This window comes from Mesoplodon densirostris, chromosome 13 (genome assembly GCF_025265405.1).
Source record: "Mesoplodon densirostris isolate mMesDen1 chromosome 13, mMesDen1 primary haplotype, whole genome shotgun sequence".
Taxonomy (NCBI): domain Eukaryota; kingdom Metazoa; phylum Chordata; class Mammalia; order Artiodactyla; family Ziphiidae; genus Mesoplodon; species Mesoplodon densirostris.
This window is the reverse complement of record NC_082673.1, coordinates 32,049,475-32,070,168: the sequence shown is the minus strand read 5'-3', so window position 1 is coordinate 32,070,168 and position 20,694 is coordinate 32,049,475. Positions and strand designations below refer to the sequence as shown.

At 40.6% G+C, this 20,694-nt stretch overlaps 2 protein-coding genes and 1 pseudogene across 10 annotated transcripts in view; 1 reads left to right on the top strand and 2 right to left on the bottom strand.

The window, feature by feature from the left end:
* Positions 1 to 8,048, bottom strand: part of LOC132500611 (basic proline-rich protein-like) — a 72,961-nt gene extending 64,913 nt beyond the window's left edge. Inside the window, 1 exon segment of the mRNA XM_060115723.1 lies at positions 7,874 to 8,048. Coding sequence (XP_059971706.1) covers positions 7,874 to 8,048 — 175 coding nt within the window.
* Positions 6,105 to 20,694, bottom strand: part of LOC132501100 (centrosomal protein of 78 kDa-like) — a 77,381-nt gene continuing 62,791 nt past the window's right edge. For 6 of the 9 annotated variants that reach the window (XM_060116590.1, XM_060116588.1, XM_060116587.1 and 3 more), the window contains 4 exons: positions 18,410 to 18,473; positions 14,768 to 14,908; positions 14,568 to 14,736; positions 12,798 to 12,882 (listed from right to left, as the gene is read on the bottom strand). In XM_060116590.1, the coding sequence (XP_059972573.1) occupies positions 14,607 to 14,736; positions 14,768 to 14,908; positions 18,410 to 18,473 (335 nt within the window). In that variant the 3' untranslated portion in view covers positions 12,798 to 12,882; positions 14,568 to 14,606. Of the gene's footprint in view, positions 11,372 to 12,743; positions 12,883 to 14,567; positions 14,737 to 14,767; positions 14,909 to 18,409; positions 18,474 to 20,694 lie in introns of those variants that run through there. The other 3 variants (XR_009534140.1, XR_009534139.1, XM_060116593.1) reach the window with 3 other exon arrangements.
* LOC132501099 (paraneoplastic antigen-like protein 5) lies at positions 8,135 to 9,446 on the top strand (annotated as a pseudogene).

Genomic DNA, 20,694 nt, shown 5'->3' with positions numbered 1-20,694 from the left:
GAGTAAAAAGAGTGATGCTACTTAGAGTTGATGGACATGAACTTTAGGAATTTTAGAGCTGAAAATAATCTTGGAGGCCTCCGTTTATAGATGAGGAATATGAGATCTATGGTGGTTAAGTGAATTGTCCAAGCCAGAGATGGGACTAGTGTCAAAGCTGAGGTCTTCTGACAGGATGTTGAGCTTATTACTCTCTGAACTTGCTGGGTGTTTACATATTGCATCAAGAGAGCCCGTATGTACTGGATTTTCTTCCATTTACTAATAGAAGCAAGTTAGTGCTTTTACAGGTATTGTAGTATAAAATCAGCCCATTCATTAGTCAACCTAGGAGTCCCAAAGAGACAATGCTTTGTAGGCTTTTTCTTTTCTTTTTTTTTCCCACTGGAAATGGGAATTAGATAGATAATGCATGTTTGTGTATATGTATGTATATATATATATATATATATATATATATATATATACTTATATCTTGTTCAAATTTAAAAGAATACCATTTTTATAGTCTAATTATGTATGACATAAAAATAGAACGTCATTAATCAAATATACTTGTAGTATTTGTTTTTGTAAGTAACTTCCTTTCCTTATATATCTATACAGTTTTAAAGATAATGGGACGACACAGAAATATTATTCATTTTCAAGCTAACACTGATAAATAATGTTTTGTAAGTGCCCTAAATTATGTAAAGACTAAAAGTTCCATTGTTCTATCTATTCTATGGAAAGTGGTTCATGTTTAGCTACGAAACAATGTATCAATCTCAGGAAACAATTCTTAGGTTAAAAAACTCATTATCCACATGATGTCTTTTCACAAAGATTTAATTCAAAGAATTTGCCTTTGTAAGATCTCGATCACTTTTCACCATTGTTCCCATGCATGTTCCTGTTAAGGGTGCCTGATTCTGTTGCTAAGCAACCTTGCTTGCAGTCTTGTTGGGGCATGATGATGAACTAATAATTATTTTAAATATGTCTGTTTGGATAGGGTCTTTTTAAGAATATCGTGATACTTTTGTCTAAGAGGCTGTGTAAGAGGGTTCCTTCATTTCAACGTACAGTTCTACAGGAATATAAGTGATAGAATGATGTTTTCCAGAAGAGTTGGAAGAATGCCAAGAGTACACTAGAAAAGCACTAGGTCTTACTTCCTCCCGGTATGCTTTTTTTCTAGAAAAGGGTAAAAAATCAGTCAGATGACAAGTCAAGAAATTTACCAAAGGATTTCAAAGAAATATGAGGAACATCAATATTCCTTTTATTGACTAAATTATTTTTTCCTTCTCATCCCAAATTCTTAAGAAAAATTGTCAAGCCATATTATGTTGAAAAATAAGTCCCATGTAAGCGAGACATAGGTATTTGAATTTTATCAGGCTTCCAGATAAAACTAAATTGATTAAATCCTCTCCATCCTGCTTGCTCTTGTCCCAGACATCCCTCTCCAGTTCAGGTATATCCTCCTTTAAATAGCTTATTTTACTGTATGGGACTGATGCCAGTAACCTTAATATTTTCTGTACGGTATACTGGGATATATAAGGGGACTACCATCATATCTCTAGCATGTAGTGAGAGTTAGTAAATAGCATTCCCAGTGTGTATCTGGAAAAACAAAAAGGTTGTTCCTTTAAACAATCTTTTTCAGTGATAAAGCAAAGAATCAAAGGTATTTCATTACTAAAGAATCAGAGAATGTCCTAACTCTAAGAGAAGAGCACTTCTAATGTCATCTCAATACCCATCCAATCCAGAAGCAGAGCTGATGGTGCTACCAAGAGACAGAGTCTCCTTGTGGTGACACCACCTTCAAAAGTTTTGGAAGGTACCCCCAAACATCACCAGTTTTCTTTACAACCTTGCTTGTCTCTAGTATTTAAAGATACATCTGATACTTATTGATTCTATTTCTATTTTGAGGGTGATCCCTTCTTAGGGATATCATCTCATATGCAAAGTTAAAAGTATTGATCATTTTTCTCTCCTAAACTTAAAACTATTATAATTTATGTTTAAGGCAGACAAGTTTAATAGCTTTAGGACTTGGGGCCATAAAGGTGAGTGTTGAAATCTTGGTTCACTGTTTTGTAGGTGGTATATGGCCACTCCAGGTATCAGTTTTCTTACTTATAAAACAGGGTTTGCAGTGCTTTCTTCACAGATAAATGATTAAATTTGATATGCTAACATAATGTCTACCATATAGTGTACGTTAAATGTGAGCCCTCTTTCCTATCTCCACTGGGTGTGGCCAACTTCTAGTTTTCTAGGATTTACTAGAAAATTTCATACCTTCTAGGAATATGTGGCTTCTGATCATATTCCCTTACCATCTTCATTTTACCAAACTAAAGGTTCTTAATTTTTTTTGTAATTTCCACATTCTTATTTCCTATCTCAGCTACTTTTCTGTTAATTTTTTAGAATTCAGTTTATTTTAGCAGGCATTAATTGAGGTAAGGGGAATTACAGTAGGTCCTGTGGTTACAAATGTAAACAGGTCCCTGTTCTCAGGTACCTTATAGTCTAGTGTCAAGAGTAGTAAACAGGGCCTCCCTGGTGGCGCAAGTGGTTAAGAGTCCGCCTGCCGATGCAGGGGATACGGGTTCGTGCCCCGGTCTGGGAGGATCCCATATGCCGTGGAGCGGCTGGGCCCGTGAGCCATGGCCGCTGGGCCTGCGCATCCGGAGCCTGTGCTCCGCAACGGGAGAGGCCACAACAGTGAGAGGCCCACATACCGCAAAAAGAAAAAAAAAAAAAAAAAAAGAGTAGTAAACAGACAAAAAATTGAAATTTGACTTGATAAATTCTGTGATATTGGTAAGCCTGTGACAACACAAGTGAAATATCTAAATCAGATTAGGGAGGATGGGAGATTAAAGGTAAAGGAGCTGGTCGTACTTGTAGGCTTTTCTCTAGAGTTGGCAAACATCTGTACCTGTGTTCAAGGTTTAGATTGACCAAGACAGCCTTAACATTCCTTTCAGCCTAATAAAACTTTAGACAGGTTTCTTCCTGGCTTATAGGCCCTTGACCTCCCCTTATTTAGAACATTTACTCTAAAAAACATGCAAATTCTTTTTTCACCCCTTTGACACATAAATCTTCTTCTAGTAATCTTGCTAGATTTACAACCCAGGAATGTCTTTCTCAAGGACATGGGAGCCATGTAATCATGTAAGCCATGTAACCATCAAGAAAGATAGCACCACATTCTCTGTGGGAGGGCAAGAGTCTAACTTCAATAAGCGCTGATTAGCAAACACAGATGGCCTAATCACATTAACCAGCCTCCTCCTAATGTCATCCAGTACCAGTCCACTAGCTCACTCCAGAATTGATAAACTCTCCCACCTTTTGTTTCAGCAGAGTTTAGTCCAATCTCTCTCTCCAATTGCAATAGTTTTGAATAAACTTTCTCTTGCCTGTTTAAGTCTGTCCTTGGATGGGATGCATCCAGGTTTTGTACAAGGGGAAACAACTGATTTTTGCCCAATAATCTACTCACTGATGCCTGGCACTTGGTCAACTTTTGTAATTGCTGATTAAAATAAGTCCATCATGTCAATGTCTAGGGGGAAATGTTTTCAATGGCTCTAAACACTTTGAGCAGTGATACATGAAATCTCTGAGTTCACCATCTTCTAACTGGAAGTAGAATTATTTTTCCAAAAATATATTTTTTACACTTATGCACAAAATGAGCCTCTGCCTCAAAGAGACTGTGAGTATGCTCAAGTATCCACTCGTCCTAATAGCTTTATACTCATTCTTTTGGTATTTCAATTATCTCAAGTGTTCAGAATCATGAATAAAGTTGGGAGCAATTCACGATGATGTTAATCAACTATAAATTACTCAACAAGGGCTCCCCTTATTATACTGTCCATGAAGCTCTCTAGAGGATCAGCTCAGGTACTGGCCTCACGTACAGTCTAGATTGAGAGAGGATTTCAAATAATTGATGGTTTTAGCCAAAATTTTGAATTCTAAAAATGGATGGAAATTTGGAAATTCTACATCAATCATAGCAAATTACAAATTATCATCAAGAAAGACTGCATAATAAAAATTTCTAAAGGTTACTGTAGCAATTAAGCTTAAATTCAAATTTAATTCTAAGGTAAATAAAAATATGTATTCCATCTTCATTTTTTTATTATAAAATTTATAAAACCAGAATTTTCCTTCTAATGTGTGCATTTGGTGTACTTGCTTTTTCTCTCCAAAAAAAGTTTCACTAACTTAAGGACATATACAACATATGGCACCTTAGAATTAAGGAAATATGGGAGAATGATTTTGATTACCTCCTCATGCTACATGAAAATTCATTACTTCAAACTTTCTTGGACAGTTTTTAAAAAGATGCAGTTATCTAACTCATACAAACACCCATATACATATGTACATCTTTCTTGTTGGGGAACAGACTTATATTAGTGTAAATAAGTGGTCATTAAAGTTAATGTGTTCATTTTATATAGTTATAATTTAAGATATAGTAGAAATTGGTTTGAACATGATATATACCTTTTTAAAATATATTAGAGACTTATATAACCACCTCACAGTGCCTATATTTGTCCATTATGAGGTTTAGAATATATTTTACTACTTAAATGAGTATGATATTTTATAATTATACCTTTGCTTTTATCATATATTGTGGATGTAGAGTCTGTGGTCAGAAACATACCCTCTATATTATAAAAACATCATTATAGAAAAATGCAGTATTCTTTTAATATATAATTTAACATGAAACTAGGACAGATTTTCAGCAAAAGAAGGGAGCTGCATATATTTGGCTTTTCCTGGCAGGCCTGTTTCTGCCCAGTAATTACCCAGTCTTTACATACATGTTACAGTTCGGTGCTTTTAAGGAAATCCAGCTTTCTTTGCTCTCTGATCTTTTCTTCTCACAAAATACTTAGCAAACACATAGCTATTAGCTCCATATGAAGTGGTTGTATACATCAGGTATTTTTCACAAGCCCACTTAACCAAGGTACCAAGTAATTTGACTAGAATCCAAACCAAATCAGCTGAAGAGCTAAGTGTGCAAAAAATCCTGTAACACACGAGATTCCAATGAGCCACAGTTTTATTAACACTGCATCACTTAGCAAACTCAGATGGGGTCTTTGGGTCTTTATGTTGAGTTTCTTTAATTGGCAAATGCTTAAGAGCACACTTTATTTATTTATTTATTAAAGAATCATCTTTTTTAAAAAAATTTTATTTATTTTTGGCTGCGTTGGGTCTTTGTTGCTGCACACAGACTTTCTCTAGTTGCGGGGAGTGGGGGCTACTCTTCGTTGTGGTGCGCAGGCTTCTCATTGTGGTGTCTTCTCTTCTTGCAGAGCACCGTCTCTAGGCACGTGGGCTTCAGTAGTTGTGGCACATGGGCTCAGTAGCTGTGGCTCGCGGGCTCTAGAGTGCAGGCTCAGTAGTTGTGGCACACAGGCTTAGTTGCTCCGCGGCATGTGGGATCCTCCCGGACCAGGGCTCGAACCCGTGTCCCCCACGTTGGCAGGCGGATTCTTAACCACTGCACCACCAGGGAAGTTCCTAAGAGCACACTTTAAATGCAGTTACACAATGAGATCATGATAAGAAATGCTATAGGAATATAGGCATAGAAAAAAAAATCAATCATCACCACATATGCCCTGAGCATTTTCTGCTGAAGAGAGAATCTGAACTCCAAAATGAGGGTACTAATATATTACATGCTTCTGATAGTAAGTTCTTTCATTTGAGAATTATCATTAAACGTTATATCTGTGCAGCTTAATCCTTCTTGAAATATACCTTTAGAAATAATACTTTAACAGTTTGAGAAAATTCAGTTATTACATAGCTATTTATCTAAATATTTATGTGAGATAATTATGAAAGCATTCTATTAATAATTTTATGAAGACATTGTAAAAACAATTTAGTCTTAGAATTTTAGGAAAAAAATAGACCAATAAACGTACTTCTTCTGGTTCAAACTGTACAAATGAAAATTCTGAAGCTAAGTAAATTGGGCAAAGTATGTTGCTGTTTCATAAGTTAATGAAAGGAAATGTATTTATTAAGTTTTTATTTATTTATATTTTCATGGGTTTATAACACATAAGTTCATGTGTATAATATTATATTTTGACATTTATATACACTACAGTGTGCTCACCACCAAAAGGTTAGTTGTCATCTGTCATCATATTGTTGACCCCCTTTACCCATCTTGCCCTCCCTCCACCCCCTTCTCCTCTGGTAACCACTACTCTGTTCTCTGTATCTATTTGTTTCAGTTTGGTTTGTTCATTTGTTTTGTTTTGCTTGTTCTTATATGCCACATATGAGTTAAATCATGTGGTATTGGTCTTTCTCCATCTGATTTATTTCACTTAACATAATACACACAAGGTCCATCCATGTTGTCCCAAATGCCAAGATTTCATCTTTTTGTGGCTATTATTCCATTGTAAGTGTGTGTGTATCTTCCTTATCCATTCATCCATCAGTGGACACTTAGGTTGTCGCCATATCTTGTCTATTCTAAATAATGTTGTGATGAATACAGGGGTGCATATATCTTTTCAGATTAGTGTTTTTGTATTCCTTGGATAAATATCCACAAGTGGAATAGCCAGATCATATGATAGTTCTATTCTTAATTTTTTGAGGAACCTCCATGTCATTTACCATGCACTAAGTTACATTCCCACCAAAAGTGCACAAGGGTTTCCTTTTCTTCACTTCTTCTCCAACACTTGTTATTTCTTGTCTTTTTGATAATAGCCATTCTAATGGGTGTCAAGTGATATCTCCCTGTGGTTTTGATTTACATTTCCCTGATAATTAGTGATGCTGAACATTTTCCACGTGCTTGTTGGCCATCTATATACCTTCTTTGGAAAAATATCTATTCAGTTTCTCTGCTCATTTTTAATTGGATTGTTAGCTTTTTTGTTGTTGAGTTGCATGAATTCTTTATATATTTTGGATATTAGATACATGATTTGCCAATATCTTCTCCCATTTGGTAGGTTTTCATTTTGTTGATGTTTCCTTTGTTGTACAGAAGCTTTTTAGTTTGATAATAGTCCCATTTGTTTAGTTACGCTTTTGTCTCCTTGCCTGAGGAAACATATGCAGAAAGATATTGCTAAAACCAAAGTCAAAGTGAATACTGCCTATGTTTTCTTCTAGGAGTTTTATTGTTTCAGGTCTTACATTGGAATAACGTTCTTACAATAAATCCATAAAAATGAGTTTGAGATCAAAGCAAATGAACATTTTTAAGGTTCTGAGGTACCTATCTCCAAACTTCTTTCCAAAAGATTTCTGAGATTTTACACTGCCATCAGCGATGTATCACTTGGTATTGAACCTCTACTATAACTGTTGGCTTACTTCCTCACTTAGAGTGCAAGTTATTTGAAGATAGGCAGTGTATTTTATTAAGTGTTTATCCCCAGCACCTGTGCCTAACACAACGTAGATGGTCAATAAGTAATTGCTTAATAAGGAAAATCCCTGCCAATACAAGATGTACGTATGTGAAAGACAGACTGTGTGTTTTTCTGTAACTGGATAGATGAAAACTTGCCATATTCTTTAATGTGCAATTTTTTTTGCTTATAATTAGTAATTAAATTTCTCTTTTAGGTTATATTGTAAAAATTCAGATTCTCTGAGGCAAATGGGCCTGGCACTACCCATTAGCTATATAACCTTGGACAAGTTCTATAACTCTAGGCCTCAACTTCCTCATCTATAAAATGGAGATAAGCTCCCATATCACAGAGCTCTTGTGAGGATTACATGAGTTAAAACACATATAAAATTAGAAGAGTGGAGTATGCACCGCGCAAGCAGTGGTAACGGTCGCGTGGTGGTTGTGGAGCGCAGGCGCTTTGGCCTGTAGGCATCTCCAGCAGGCACCTCCAGTACACACAGAAGAGTTCTGGGACTTTGAGGAGGAGTCCACGGCAAGCAGAGGCTGTGCAAACCCGGAACGATTCTGCCTTCATACTTGGCATTGACTCGGAATTCCTTGAGTCCTGGTCAAACTCTGTGAGCTGATTACTGCCCCTTATACTAGATCAGTCCAAAGACAGAGGGAGCAATGGCTGTGAATCTGCTGGAGGATTGGTGCAAAGGGATGTGGGCCTGCTCATCGTGGGCATACCTGTGGAGTGTAGTGAAGAGGAAATTAAAGAGACCCTGAAGGCAGGCTTACAGCCCCTGGGTGCCTACAGTGTGCTGGGCAGAATGTTCAGAAGGGAAGACAACTCTAAGGCAGTTTTCACTGAATTGGCCGACACGGTCAATTATGCTTCGACGTCCAGTCAGATCCCAGGAAAGGGAGGTACCTGGGAAGTGGTGATGAAACCCCGTATGTCAGATGATGAATTTATCAACAGACTGAAGTACTTCTTGAAACATGAGGGCCGGAGAATGGTAGATGTGGTCAGAACCCTGGGGACGTACCTTGAGGACGTAGAGCCAAAAGGCTTGGCTCAAGTCAAGCCACCAGACCTGCAGCCTCTGAAAGGAAGCGTGTGGTACCAAAAACTGAAGGTGTTTTCGGGAAACACTTTCCCAGGCCCAGGCGAAGAGAACTTTGAAGCCTGGCTAGAGCAGGTGACTGAGATGATGCAGATGTGGCAGGTGTCTGAGGTAGAGAAGCAGCGGCGTTTGCTGGAAAGCTTACACGGCCCCGCCCTGTCCATCATGCGGGCGCTCCGGGCCAACAGCGACTCCATGAGTGTAGAGCAGTGCCTGGACGCCCTGAAGCAGATCTTCGGGAATAAAGAGGACTATAGAACCTCACAGTTAAAATTCCTCCAGACCCTCCAGAAGTCCGGAGAGAAAGTCTCTGCCTTTCTGGTACGGTTAGAGCCCGTGCTGCAGAACGCTGTGAAGCACAGCCCCGAGTCAGTGGGAAGGGCAGACGTGATTCGCCTGAAATACATCCTGGCTCAGGCCTCCATGAGCACCTCCCTCCAGGGCAAGCTCAAGCTCATGGAGCAGCGAGGGAGTGCGCCCACTTTCCTGGAGTTACTGAAGCTCATTCGAGATGAGGAGGAGTTAGAGGCCGCCATGGCCCTGACCAGGGAGAAGCAGAGGCAAGTAGGAGGGGCCGCACGGCCTCTGGCGCCCAGGTGCTGGCAGAAACCAGTGTCCCCGTCTCTCCGGTCAGGGAGCAGGCAAGGCTGTTTCGTGAGAGCAGCACGCAGACCGTCCAGGAAGGGGCCACCCTGTCACTGAAGCGCACGCAGGTGCCATGCTGCTGCGGGACTGGGGAGGAAGGCCACAGCCAGGCAGCGTGTCCTAGGGATGAGGGCCAACCCCCGGCAAAGCTGAAGCCTCAGCCTGCAGCAGAAGAGTTGGGAAACGAGATGGGGCCTGGGGCCATGAGCCACCCCAAGCCCTAGGGAGCATAGGCTCAAGATACCCAGGCACCCCCTCCCCTAGCAGGCAACACAAATATTTTAACGAGGGGAAGGGGCAGTCCACAGAAACAGGGGGGGCCTTGCCTGGGGCAGAGGGGCAGGGCAGCCAGGCCCAGGCCCAGCCCCCTCGGCATCCACCAGCTGGAAGGGACTCCACCAACCCAGCCCAAATCAGCTCAGGGAGGCACCGGCGACACAAGCGGGGAGCCACCATACGCAGCACGACGGGTACCCGAGCCTCAGAGAGAGACCCCAACACAGCAGAGGCTGAAAAAGGTATAGTCGGGGGCTCTGGCATCAGCCCTGTCGTCTGGCCACCCTCAAACGCCCACCCTGTGGGCTCTGAGCTAATGATGCTGATGGGCCCCCAGGCCACGCAGGGCCTAGAGGCGCTTCTCCTGGCGCTGGCGAGGAAGGGCTGTGGGGCAGAGACAGGGTCCAACTTCAGGATCATCTACACCGCTCGAGGGGAGCCCCAGGAAGGTAGCACCCTGGAGCCTCTGCGCAAGTGAGGGCAGGGGCAATTCTCCTCCCCCTGCAGCCTGAAAGGGCAGTAGGGACAAGGACAGCAAACACTGAGGAGACGATCCCAGGAGAGAGCGTCAGCTCAGCTTGGCGGCAGGGCGCTGAGTAGCTGGTTGCCCAGTACCCCACAACTGGCTTTGGTGTGAGTGGGGGTGCAGGGAAGCGTGTTCCAAAGGAGGAGGAGGAGGAGAGGGAGAAGACGGAGGAGGGAGACGTGGAGAAGAGGAGGGGGAGGGGCAGGAGGAGGAGGGGGTCCGGGCGGGGTCCAAGAGAATTTGTTGGAGGGAGGGAGGAGTGTTTTGTTCTCTCTAGGTTTGTGCATGGCCACTGGAGACCTGGGACTGGCCTGGAGAACCACAACTCACCAGCTGCCAATGCCAGCACCAGCCCCAAAGCCTGCCACCCGGGAGCAGCCCTCAGTGGCCAGTCCCGGCCTAGGTGAGGGGCACCTGCAGATGGCTGCCACCCACACTGGCCTGGGAGGCGTTAGGGGCCGCTCAAGGTTCCTGGGCCTTCCTCCCGAGAGGGGACCCCTATTCAGTGTCCCCCCTCTGGGACAGGCTGTTCCCTGTACTGGCAAGCCCAAATGTGTCCCTGTAGGCCCCAGAGGGACCCAGGGAGCGTCCCCGCTCCCCTCGCCCCAACACACACACCCTAGCCATCATCCCCCCGCAGAGCCCTGAGGTGCGCCACGTGCCAGCCAAGGCTCTGGTCTCTGTGGGCCAGTGTCGTGAGCTCAACGTGTGCTTTCTGGGCATACACTCAGGCCCAGCGCTGCTTGTTGTGGAAATGTGCGTGTGTTCTCCTCCGAGCAGTTCCCCCCACCCCTGCCTGGCGTGGAGACCCCGAGGCCAGTCTCAGGAGCCGGCGGGGAGGACGGCATGGACGTGGTCACAGCCAGCGCCCACCCCAGGACCTGGGAGCCCACCTGGGACCTTGGGAAGGAAGACCTGGACCGCGGCTGCAGGAGGTCTGCGGGAGGCCCCCCAGGGCTTGTGTTCTGCTGTGCCAACCCGTTGTTCCTCGGGACTCCACGTCCTCGGCTCGGTGGCGCACGCCCTGCTGTGGGACTGTCCTGTGCCCGCCATTGGGCAGGGCCAGGCCCCGGGCATGTGGGCCAGAAATAGAGGGTCTGCCCTGGGGGGAGCGGGCATTGCCGGCGCCCATCTTCCTGGGGAGAGGCCACCCGTGGGGCCCTGAAGAAGGGAGACTGTGGGGGGATGCAGGGCCGCCGGGTGGGGTGTATTGGGGGCACCTTGTTGGGGACGCTGGGGTGGGGGTGCCGGGACCCGTTGGCTCCGGTGGCCGTTAGAAGTTCCTCTGTGTGTTGTTATGCCCTTTGTTCAATGGTTTCAGTCAATGTTTCTGTTTAATAAATTTCCCTGAAAGTTAAAAAAAAAAAAAAATTACAAGAGTGCTCGGTACATAGTATATGTGCAATTAATGCTGAATGAATGGACATGCGAATGCAAACAGTAGTGAAGGGCTTAAAATGAAATGGTCTCATCCCACTCCCACATCCAGCACTCAAGAAGCGACCGATTCTTTATGCAGGTTTTTAATTGTAAAATATGATATGCGAACTGAGAAGTGCACAGAACAAAACTGTCAATGTAACAAAAAGAGAGAACACTTACATAAACACTACTCGAATCTGAAAGTATGGATACTTGTCAGCATCTCAAAACCCCCCCCATATCCTTTTCTCATCACAAGCTCCTTCCCTCTTCCCAGTTAAACACCATCCTCCTTTTTTTTTTTTTTTTTTTTTTTTTTTGCAGTACGCGGGCCTCTCACTGCTGTGGCCTCTCCAGTTGCGGAGCACAGGCTCCGGACACGCAGGCTCAGCGGCCATGGCTCACGGGCCCAGCCGCTCCACGGCACGTGGGATCTTCCCGGACCGGGGCACGAACCCGTGTCCCCTGCATCAGCAGGCGGACTCTCAACCACTGCGCCACCAGGGAAGCCCCCATCCTCAATTCTTGACAATCATGTCTTTTAACGTGCATGCATCCCTAACAAAAGAGTTTAGTTGGGTCAACAGCTAACTTTATGTAGAGGATCATAGTATATGAAGTCTTTTCTATCTTATTTCTTACTCTCAACATTGGTTTAAAAAATTCATCCACATTGCTGCCTGTAGGAAAATGTTCAGCTCTTCATTAAAGTTGAACTAAAATAAATGTATTATTTTTTAGGTGCAAAAATGTATGAAAATCAATTTTTCTATTCTGTCCATACAAACAAAAGTATGGAATGACATTAGAGGTCAGGTTTATTTGGTAATAGAATGTGGCTTCTTGATATGTTTTATTTTAGGAAAGGAGAATATCAACACGAAAACTTTTTCAACTTTACTTTTATTTAAAATAAGGCCTTATTTTCCTCTTGTAAAAAGAGAGTTCAACTAGAACTGTCAATTTTCTCATCTGTAAAACAAGAGCACTGAATCAGCTGACTATATTCATTCAGAACTCAATTTCTTTATCGTATGATCACTAAGGTTCTCCCTAAATCTAATATACTAAAGTTCTAAGGAAAGGAAAATATACTACTAACGACATGTTTTGGTTTTTATTTCTTAGAGTTCAAATGTCCACCATTCATCTTGGTCTAAGCTTAAGGAACCATTCGAGGGGATACAATGCAGATGGGAGGAGAAAACAGAATCCTCACACAAGCTGTGCCGTGTTGCAATCGGGTTTCCAATTGAAAAATAATCTTCTCTATAGCTTTAAAGTGATAACTTTGTACCTGCAATGCTTCTTGTTTCAAACAGATTTTCTCTGGCTCTTCCTGAACACTTTCTGAGGAATCATCGACCTCTTTGATTTCTGAGGAGGAAGGACTCTCTACTGTCACAGTCACAGGAAATTCTGATGAACCTGAGTGTCTGAAGAAGAAGATAAGAAATCACAGAGTTTTTACACTAAAGTGCAAAGAAAGAAGACAAGATTGTAAAAGAGATAACACAAGCCAGATCCAAATATCCAAATATTAGAGGACATTTAACAAAAGTGATCTGAGGTATCATTATTTATAAATGTCTCTCACTGCTCCTTAGTCTAAAACAGGAAATGACTAAGTAAAATTACAGGAACTTATTTTTGCTATGTTACTGTACAGACCTCTGTTGTACATGGTTAGGATTAGTAATGGGAATTGCCCATATTATTTTATTAAGTTTCTTTCACAGAAGCCAAGTGAAGATCCAAGGTAAACATTTTTTCTCAGATCAACTTTATACTGCAAATGAAAAATTTATTCTTCACCATCAGACAAAAACAGTCTGGAAGAAAATGCAGTTTTTCAGAGGAAAATACATCAGAAAAGGGATTGATGAATAACCAGAAAGTCAACATATCTAAGCTGTGAATAATAGACATTAGAATTAAAAAAAAATAAATCACATACACATACACAACTAAAACTGACCCATCAAACATTTCATGTTCCCACCACCCTTAAGCCAAAACTAGGGTAACAGTAATACAATTCTCCCATCAAGCTTCACTGCCACTGCAATGTTGTTCAATAGGACATTTCCAAACATTTAAAAACTGACCTGGCCACAACCCCATAAAAGTCTACAGATCATAAAGAAGTGTGCTGGGATTATTAACCACGCAGAAGACAAGTCACTAGGACATCATTCTGACAACAAGCAGCAAACCCTGCAGCACAGGAAAATCCCAACAGGAGAACGAGGTGCACACCCCTCTCTCTGGGCATGCAAGGGCAGGACTGACACCCAAGATGCTCTTCTCTCAACCTCAGCAGTGGTGCCTTTCACAGAGCAACTATGCAGTCTCCCAGAACCACTGGGAAGGAGAATCTGACACTGACAGTATTAGCTTGTCATGAGGCCATAAACGAGGGAATGAAGAAGATAGGAAACCACAGAGCTGTTAAACTCAAGTGCGAAGACTGGGGATTCAACACTATAGTTTATGCAACAGCAATTCACATTACCATTTGCAAAAAAGTAGTCGGTAGTCCAATGGGGATTATAAACAACCATTTAACATGAGCAACTGAACAGATATATTTTACACAGTAACTACTTCAAGTACTATTTCAAATCAATTCTCTTTCTTTTCTTAAGCAATTGTTAATCCCCAATTTCGTGAATACTACCAAATAAGTCACTTGAAGATCATCTAGAGCAATCTATTTCACTTAGCAAGCCTAAAGCTTTAGTTCAACCATTTTATTTACTGGTCTGTGACAAAAATTACTATGAACAGCTATAACCTGGATAAGAAATCCAGGTAAGATAAGATAAGGTAAGGTATAAGATAAGGTAAATAAGATAAGGTAAAGCTAGTTTGACTCACTAAATCTGATTTACTGAGTTAATAAGCCAGTTGATTTAGAATAGGTCTAATGCATATTTCTCATCCATTCTGCATTAAACTATTTCCCATGCCTAAAATGTCTTTTTTCCCATTCGTACGTATCCGAATTCCTACTTCTGTGCTGTAGGGCTTCGCTCAACTACACCTGTCTTTGATGAAACTTTTCTCACATGCGCAATTGGTGATAATTTTAGTCTCCTCACAACTCCCACGGGGTTACCTCTGTTGTGACACTTGAGAAACAACTTGAAACTCCCCATTACTTTTTGTTTTTCTTCCTTAGAGGGCTCATTAGGCAGAAGCCATGTGTGAGATATCTTTTTTCCTCTATAGAAAGCACCAGAGACCACCCACATAATAGAAGTTCCAAAAGAAAGAACTCCGAATGACTGAAAAAGACAGGGAATGCAAACACGTTACCTGTTGCTTTTTGCACGTTCTGCAGTATGCCACGGCCGGAAACCAGACACACCAGGTGGTAGAGGTTCAGGACCATAACATTCTTTACCAGCAGAGTGTTTCCTTCCATTACTTACAGGTTGCTTTGCGGCCAAGCCCATGCTTGACAAAGCATGAAAAGAAGGAATCAAGATGCGCCAAAGTCTATAGAGCAACTGTCACACGTGTACACGTTGAAAGGAATCAAACAGGCACTTGACAATGATGCCAAGCCCATTAAAAAGAGGATCGTTTCGTACAAAGGTTTTACATAAGCCAGCATTTTTTAAAAAATATAAGTTCTCTACAGTAACAAGTTATTTTAACTAAAATAAAGTATTGAGATGTGCAGAAATGCAAAAATAAATTTAAAAAAAAATCCCAAAGTATGATACATTTTACGTATCATGCAGAAACGCTCAAGTTTACTGAATCTTAGAACACCTTTGGCATTTATGAATCTCAAGAACACAGAAACACAGATACACCCATGACTTCTGCCAAACAGAATCTTCAGAAGTAGACCAAAATTTAAATTTAAGATGAATTCTTCTATGTAAAAACAACACAAGTTATAAGGCTGCAAGTTGCTGGGGGTAGGTGAGTTAATGTTACCCTCCCATAAGCCTGTGAACCTTCACTGCTCCTTTGATTTCATATAGAAAACACACAAAAAAACAAATGAAACCCACTGGATGAAAGAGTGAAATGTGGAGACTTATCCTATATTTCAGTAGTAAAGAGGCAAGTCTCTTTATATGAAACATTTGGTTGCAAAAACTAGACCTACGTGTTAATATTTTACTTAGAACAAGCCATATATTAAAATTCACATTTAAATATTTAATTTGAATTTACTGAAAACAAACATCATAGGTTAAAATGGTTATATTTATCCTTCAAAGCTACTATATTTTATGGTATTTTTTTTTTTTTTTTTTTTTTTTGCAGTACGCGGGCCTCTCACTGTTGTGGCCTCTCCCGTTGCGGAGCGCAGGCTCCGGATGCGCAGGCTCAGCGGCCATGGCTCACGGGCCCAGCCGCTCCGCTGCATGTGGGATCTTCCCAGACCGGGGCACGAACCCGTGTCCCCTGCATCGGCAGGCGGACTCTCAACCACTGCGCCACCAGGGAAGCCCATTTTATGGTATTTTATTTATTTCTTTTAATAGATCTTGATTGGAGTATAATTGCTTCACAATTCTGTGTTAGTTTCTGTTACACAACAAAGCGAATCAGCCATATACATACACATGTCCCCATATCCCCTCCCTCTTGAGCCTCCCTCCCACCCTCCCTATCCCACCCCTCTAGGTCATAGCAAAGCACCGAGCTGATCTCCTTGTGCTATGCTGCTGCTTTCTACTATATTTTAGCTGCATTAGGATGCAGGGTAAAATGGAGTGTATGTGGTAATATAGGACAAATATTTCATAGAGTGTAGCTTATTGATAATCACCACACGATCCTGTGTGATTTACAGGCCTCTTAAAAATATATAGGAGCTCAGTTCATTTTGTGCTATTTTATTGTGTTTTTTAACTTAATTACCGTCAAAAAAAATGTTTGTATGCATGTGGCTTGTATGTGTATACCCTCCCTTTACTTTCAGAAACTAATGCAAATACATTTGTATTAAAATTTTTTTAAATTACACTTTTCTTGTTAGGAGATAAAAAAAAATTTCTAATAAAATTTCCCATCTTTTTTTAGGCATATATAATTACAATATAAATGTGACACAATTCACACCATTATTTCACCCCTATACTCACCTGGATCTAGGTATATACCCAGATACTGATTTGGCTTACCTCTATGTCTCCAAATAACTGAGGCAAATACAAAAAAAAAAGCCCAAGAAATAAAATTACTCTTAAAAAATAGCTCAGTGAGCTTGTATACTTCAGTTACATTTCCACTTTGTTTAAACATGCTAAATAAAAAAAAAGTTTAACTTTCTTCTCATTCCATGATGCCCTATTATATACCACCAGGTACTAATTTTACAGAATTCCTAATATGTTTTACATATACATGTTTTATTTATATATATTTCCATTTCTAATGTCATAGCAAAAGTCAACTTAGCTATTTTAAGAATGCTTTACATATGATATAAATTTTTAATAATAACATCAAATTAGGGTAATATCACAAACCTTAACTTCTTTGTATGTACTATTTGATTATTAAAATATCACTCTCTTGAAATAACAATTAGCAGACAATCATAAGCTTTTTTTTGACTTCATAAACACTCTTAACTTATTTAATACACTATTGTCATAAACAGTCTTAACTTATTTAATACACCATTGTCCAAGCAAGTTGATTAATAGAGAATCAAAAACATACATATTGGGGCTTTCCCTGGTGGCACAGTGGTTGAGAATCTGCCTGCCAATGCAGGGGACACAGGTTCCAGCCCTGGTCTGGGAAGGTCCCACATGCCACAGAGCAACTGGGCCCGTGAGCCACAACTACTGAGCCTGCGCGTCTGGAGCCTGTGCTCCGCAACAAGAGAGGCCGTGACAGTGACAGGCCCGCGCACCACGATGAAGAGTGGCCCCTGCTCGCCGCAACTAGAGAAAGCCCTCGCACAGAAATGAAGACCCAACACAGCCAAAAATAAAATAAATAAATAAATAAATAAATAAATTTTAAAAAAATACATCTTTAAGTAGGAAAAAAAAGCTGTATTTATAAAGATGTTTACAATAATTTTAGGTTATTTCCAATTTTTCACCAATTTAAAAAATTGACCAACTCAATGAAAACTTGTGAATACAATGTTAGAACGTATAACTATGAATCATAGAATTTAAATCTAGTATGAAAAGATAAGAATGGCAAATTATATTGAAGCTATGTGGAATTATGTTTATAGACAGCAGGAAGAGAAAATAAAAATGTAAATATTGCTTGATAGGATAATGGGATTAGAGGTGGTCTTTTAAATTTTTCATTTTTATGCTAATACAATACCTTTATAAAACCCAAAAATGTTCAAACACATTTTTAAAAAATTGTGGTAAACTACACAAAACAGAAAATTTATCATTTTAAACATTTTAAAGTGGACCGTTTAGTGATATGAAGTCAACAAATTCTTAAAACTTTCAGAGGGCACCTGAATAAAAGATGTGTTGTCCATTAGTGATTTTAATGTATCTGGTATATAACTAAAGTCACCACAAAACTCTTTCTGGGAAATTGGCAGATCATAAACATAAAAAATTTATTTTGCTTTATATTAAACCTTATTGTTTTGCTGTTTCAAAATTCAAATTTACTCACAAGAAAGAGTCAGTTTCATATTAGATTTGGTTTCACAAATGCTGCTCCTGCTATTCATTCTTATCACCAAAAAAAAAAAGACTATTTGTGACAAATGATAATATGTTCCAGAAAATTAAAAGTTAAAAGGTTTTCAATCTGCATTTCTGGAAACCTAAATTAAAGCATCACACAACATTTTCAAAAACAGAAAAGCCATTTGATTTGACTAAAAACTTAGTTTTAAGATGGCAGAAAGTACCTTGATAATTTTCTTTTAAGAAAGAAAGAAAAACAAGCCATGAAAGAGAAATTCTTCCGAGAGAACTGAAACATGTTATATACCTCTGACTTGGCACTCCTTCCATCTGGAGAACTTTTTTGATAACTGCTTTCATCACACAATGATCTAAAGTAAAATGAATTGAAATTAGAGTAATTATTTCCCAACGAGTGGCTATTTCCATTTAAAACCAAAAGTCAACTGATTATTGCTCTTCCCGTAAATTTAAATATGAAATCTATATTATGTAATTATACACTTATTTCCCCCTTTGTGTATTCTAATTTCTTCCTCAGAAACCTAAGATGCCATCTTGCAGACTGCCTCCAGTGGCTACTATTTTGGCAGCAGCAAAGGTCAACTTTAAACATTTTGCATCTAAAGTGGCTTTGGATACCTTTGGATAGAAAGTACAGTCTGAGCACTCTCCAGACACTTAGATACCTAAAGGGCATCTAAGATAACAAACCAAAGTCCTGATATTCCCTCAAAAGCTACTCCTCCCATCAGCCCCCTTTTTCTAAGTGATACCACACCCAGTTGCACACATAATCATCAACGACTTGTCTCCTTGTTACTATTCCCTTCATACCCCACATCTAATCTATCGGCAAGCCTTGTTAGCTACACCCTCAAAACACATCCTGAATTCAGCCACTTTTCACTTGCTCCAAACTTCCAGCCTAAGCTAAGCCATAAACATCTCTTATTTGGACCACTGTGATAGTCTCCTAACTGGTCTCCCTGTTCCTCTTCTTTATCCTCCCAAGTCCTTTCTCTATACCAGGTCACCTTATTCAGATACTATTTGGATCATGACTTTTTCCAGTTCAAAACCCTCTACTCATTTAGAATAATCCAAATCTTTACTCTGGCCTTCAAGACTTTATACGATCAGACCCCTGGCTAGCTCCTTGACCTCATGTCATACCACATCTTCTTCACTCAGTACTCTGGCCGTGTTGGCCTCCTTGCTTTTCGTTAAATGCTCCACCCACCTACATGCCCGCATACTCATGGCCTCCTTGTCCTGGAATGTGCTTACCCCAGATCTTCCATGGCTTGCTCCTCTCTTCATTCAGGTCTCCGTTCAAATGCCCCTTCTCCAGTGAAGCTGTCCCCTAAGCAACCTGTCCAATGGAGCCCTACCTGCCCCCGCTCACTCTCTTTACATTAAGATATTTTTGCACTTCCTACTCTCTAAAATTATATTACTTACCTGTTTACTCATTTCTATCTGAACTCCTTCACTAGAATGTAAGCTCCATGAGGGCAAGACTTTTGTGTGTCTGCTTCACTGCTTTATCCTTAGTGCCTAAACCCGTATCTGGCACACAATAGGTATTAAAAAAATTCCTTGTGAAACTGACAAATGAATAAAGTACTCCTTGCAAGAATTCAGAGGCTGCACAAGAAGGAAACAATGCTCTTGGTGGAAGAAGGCTTAGTATCTAGGTTCACCTCTATTCTGAATAGAGATAAGAACAATTTACAAGTATAACTCACTTTAATTAGTAAATTATCTGCTAAAAACATAAGAGATGCACAACATTAGAAAAGTACCATTTTTTTCGTTTTTTTTTTTTTTCAGTACGTGGGCCTCTCACTGTTGTGGCCTCTCCCATTGCGGAGCACAGGCTCCGGACGTGTAGGCTCAGTGGCCATGGCTCAAGGGCCCAGCACCTCTGGGACATGTCAGATCTTCCTGGACCAGGGCACGAACCCATGTCCCCTGCATCAGCAGGCGGACTCTCAACCACTGCGCCACCAGGGAAGCCCAAAAGTACCGTTTTCCAGGATACAAATAATAACAAATTCAAACAATGTGTGAATAGAGAGTACATACTAAAAACCTATCATGAAAGTATGATGGTCAAGAACTCTCACAGTAAAACGTCAGACAAAAGCCAGAACAAATGATCATGAATTCTAGTAGTTCTGGGGCTGAACAACCTACTCATTTAAACAAAAGGGATCATCGCAAAAGCACAGGTATTAAAAAACATTACATGAAAGGAAACTATCATGAGTCATTTATTTAAGTGTTGAGTGGACCATCACATCAAAATAACTAGAGTCTTTCAACACCCCATGACATACATAAATAGCAAGTCAGACGTATGGATCTGACAGGATATGATACAACCCTGACAAGCTCTCACTACAGAAGAATGGACACATGGTGTAATTAACCAACTAGCCAAATTAATACAAACAGTCAGTAAACCTCACCAGTAAATCAAATGAATACAAAATAAAACAAAATGTGGTTATTCTCCTATCAGATTAAGCCAAGATTCCGTAAGAAAAGTCTTTAAACTGTCTATACCCTTTTGTTCCAACACCT